The sequence below is a fragment of the Nanorana parkeri genome, unplaced genomic scaffold, assembly GCF_000935625.1.
Source record: "Nanorana parkeri isolate BGI_ZX_2015 unplaced genomic scaffold, ASM93562v1 scaffold1442, whole genome shotgun sequence".
NCBI lineage: Eukaryota > Metazoa > Chordata > Amphibia > Anura > Dicroglossidae > Nanorana > Nanorana parkeri.
Window position 1 is genome coordinate 400,269 of NW_017307710.1, and position 3,465 is coordinate 403,733.

At 40.8% G+C, this 3,465-nt stretch overlaps 1 protein-coding gene across 1 annotated transcript in view; it reads left to right on the plus strand.

The window, feature by feature from the left end:
• The first annotated feature begins 2,204 nt into the window (after positions 1–2,204).
• Positions 2,205–3,465, plus strand: part of LOC108798284 (vasopressin V1a receptor-like) — a 4,909-nt gene continuing 3,648 nt past the window's right edge. The window contains exon 1 of the mRNA XM_018570017.1: positions 2,205–3,265. Coding sequence (XP_018425519.1) covers positions 2,290–3,265 — 976 coding nt within the window. The 5' untranslated portion in view covers positions 2,205–2,289. The remainder of the gene's footprint in view (positions 3,266–3,465) is intronic.

Below are 3,465 nucleotides of genomic sequence, written 5' to 3' on the forward strand. Positions count from 1 at the left end.
ATTACAGTTTTAGGGAGAAAACATCTTCTGCTTCCAGTTTTCTTTAAACATTCGGAAACAGTCTGTCTGCACAGAGAGAGCTGAGGGGATCAAACAGCAGATCCATTTCTTGCGCAATAAAATGAGGAGCAAGAATAAGAAACATTGCTGTCAAATTAGGACAAATTATCTACAGAATGGGGAATGTGGGCTGTGATCTGAGGATGCTGTGCAACTACAAGTCCCAGCAAACATGCTCCTTCTCAATAACTAGAGATCCCCACATCCCCAAAAGTAAACCAATCTATATACACATCACATACCCTCCTATTAAGATTACAAATGTATTACTACTAAGGTAGACACAAACGTGCATAGTGTACAGATGGGTTATAGTACATGAATGGCATACTAAGCAGTAGGCTGCTTTTATCATCTATTTCCAGGTACTTTTATGAATGGAAGCGCCTGCAGGCAAGAAGAAACCTGTTCAGATAAAGCCTGTCTTGTTTGCTAAAGATATTAAATTCTGAACACTTCTCTTAATTTGTATCAATGCATATTGCCTTGTATGTCACCCAGCAATGCTAGGTAATTCTTCCTTAGCGCAATGACCTAAATCTGGATTTGATGTAAATTGCTAAATTATTTTTATGGCAGTAGATGATCTGTGATCACAAGTTAGGTGGTGCTAATAGTAGAGACAAATGTAACAGTGCATACAAAATACAGACACATACAAATAAATGTAGTAATGTGCATTGCAGTAAATGATCTGTGATCACAGGCTTATTGCAGTTACTTGTAGAGAAAATTGTAACAGTGTATAAGACACAAATAAATGTATCAATGTACATTGTGAATGCCTATTGCAGTAGATGATCTGTAGCCACAAGTTAGGTGCTGTTACTTGTAGAGAAAACTGTAACAGTGCATAAGGCATACAAATAAATGTAGTAATGCACATTTGGGGGAATTTATAAAAACTGGAACAAATCTGGAGCAGATTTGCATTGCAACCAATCAGCTTCTATCTCTCATTTTCAAATCTTAACTGATCAAACTGAAGGGAGATGCTGATTGCCCTAGACAACTCCTCCAGATTTTGTCTGCTCCAATTTTGATGAATTCCCCCCATTGTATATATCCATTGCAGTAGATGATCTATGGTCACAAAGTAGGTGCTGTTACTTGTAGAGAAAAATGGAACAGTACATAAGACATACAAATAAATGTAGCAATGTACATTGTGTATATGCATTGCAGTAGATGATCTGTGCTCACAAGTTAGGTGCTGTTACTTGTAGAGAAAAATACAACAGTGCATAAGACACAAATAAATGTAGCAATGTACATTGTATATATCCATTGCAGTAGATGATCTGTGCTCACAAGTTAGGTGCTGTTACTTGTAGAGAAAAATACAACAGTGCATAAGACACAAATAAATGTAGCAATGTACATTGTATATATCCATTGCAGTAGATGATCTGTGCTCACAAGTTAGGTGCTGTTACTTGCAGAGAAAACTGTAACAGTGCATAAGACATGCAGATAAATGTAGCAATGTACATGATAAATATCTATTGCAGTAGATGATCTGCGTTTTGCATATTACATTATATTTGATGGAAAAAGCAGCAGTGCATAAAAATACAGACATATAAAAGTTGCTGAGAGCAGTAACGATGTGCATTGTAAATGTCTATTGCAGTAGATGATCTGTGCCTGCATGTTGCAGTATATTTGTCGGGGAAAATACAAAACGTGTAGAAGCTCTAAAGCTGTATAAAAACAAGGCTGACCATTTGCAGTAAAATGTTGAATGACAGTCAATAAAGGTAGATGATCTATGTTCACACCTTGTGTGTGCTTTACAAATCAGCTCATACAAGATATACATATTAATAAATACATTCTGCTAATGTTCTTTGCAGTAGCTGGCCAGACAATTGCAGGGTGATAGCAAGCAGGAGGTGACTGAAATGTGATCATGTATTTGCTCTACCTTCAGAAATCCACGTTATGGCTCACAGTACTCACAGGGGGGAATGAACTACACTCCGTTTATATATTAGACTAGGCAGTTGCACAAATGCTGTCAGAGGTGGCATGACGCCAGCCAGTGACTTGTCAAGGCAGATATCTCAGCCCCTTGATAAAATAAGGAGGAGGGAGATATAAATATTGTCAGTCCTCTTTCGCCTGGTGTCTCTCCTCTAAAGCCTTCCTGAAGACAAGGCAAAGGGAGAACAGTCATCTGTTGACTACAGCTGGACTAGATCAGCGCTGAGCTCCTAAAGCAGCACTATGGGCGTCTCTATACTGGGATACTACGGGCAAGAATTCAATTTGGGCAATGGCAGCACTTTAGACAATGCCCCCAGTGAGGTCCCCTCTCTGTTCCTCACTGTCTCCCCTAATAACAGCAGCAGCAGCTTCCTCACCAAGTCTGTGAACAGCTCAGACCTCCTGACCAGGGATGAGGAGCTGGCTAAGATAGAGATAGCTGTGCTTGCTGTCATCTTTGTGGCTGCTGTCTTGGGCAATTGCAGCGTCTTGCTGGGGCTCTACAAGTCCAAGAAGAAAATGTCCAGGATGCATTTGTTCATAAAGCACCTGAGCCTGGCTGATCTGGTGGTGGCTTTTTTCCAGGTGCTTCCACAGCTCTGCTGGAAGATCACTTACCGCTTCTATGGTCCAGACTTTTTGTGCCGGATAATAAAGCATCTCCAAGTGTTTGGGATGTTTGCCTCAGCCTACATGCTCGTTGTAATGACTGCTGATCGCTATATAGCTATTTGTCATCCTCTGAAGACTCTCCACCAGCCTACAAAGAGGTCCTACCTGATGATCGGCAGTGCCTGGACCATCAGTTTCATCCTTAGCACACCTCAGTATGGGATCTTCCACCTGAAGGACCTAGGGGACGGGGTGTATGACTGCTGGGCTGACTTCATCAGCAGCAAAGGAATAAAGGCTTATATCACATGGATTACTATAAGTATCTTCGTGGTGCCCGTCATCATCCTGCTGACCTGCTATGGTTTTATTTGCTACAATATCTGGAGGAACATTAAGTGCAAGACCAAGAAAGATGAGTCCATTGGCAAGAGGAGCAATGGATTACTTTCCACGTCTGTCAGCAGCGTGAAGACCATCTCTAGAGCCAAGATCAGGACAGTGAAGATGACTTTCGTGATTGTTACAGCCTATATCATCTGCTGGACCCCATACTTCACCATCCAGATGTGGTCAGTCTTTGCGGATAACACCAACTGGATAGGTAAATAGAAATGTTCTTCAAAGTGCTAGATTGAGGTTTGGCTTCTGTTACATCCCATCAACAAAACATGTTTGCTTTTTTGCTAGACAAATAGTTTTACAGTGATAACTTAAACTGGGAAGAGAAAGCATCTATAGAACAACAAGTTCCAGAAAGTCCAACTTAACCTCTGCTATAGTTGTAGTAGGTGACAATGCTAT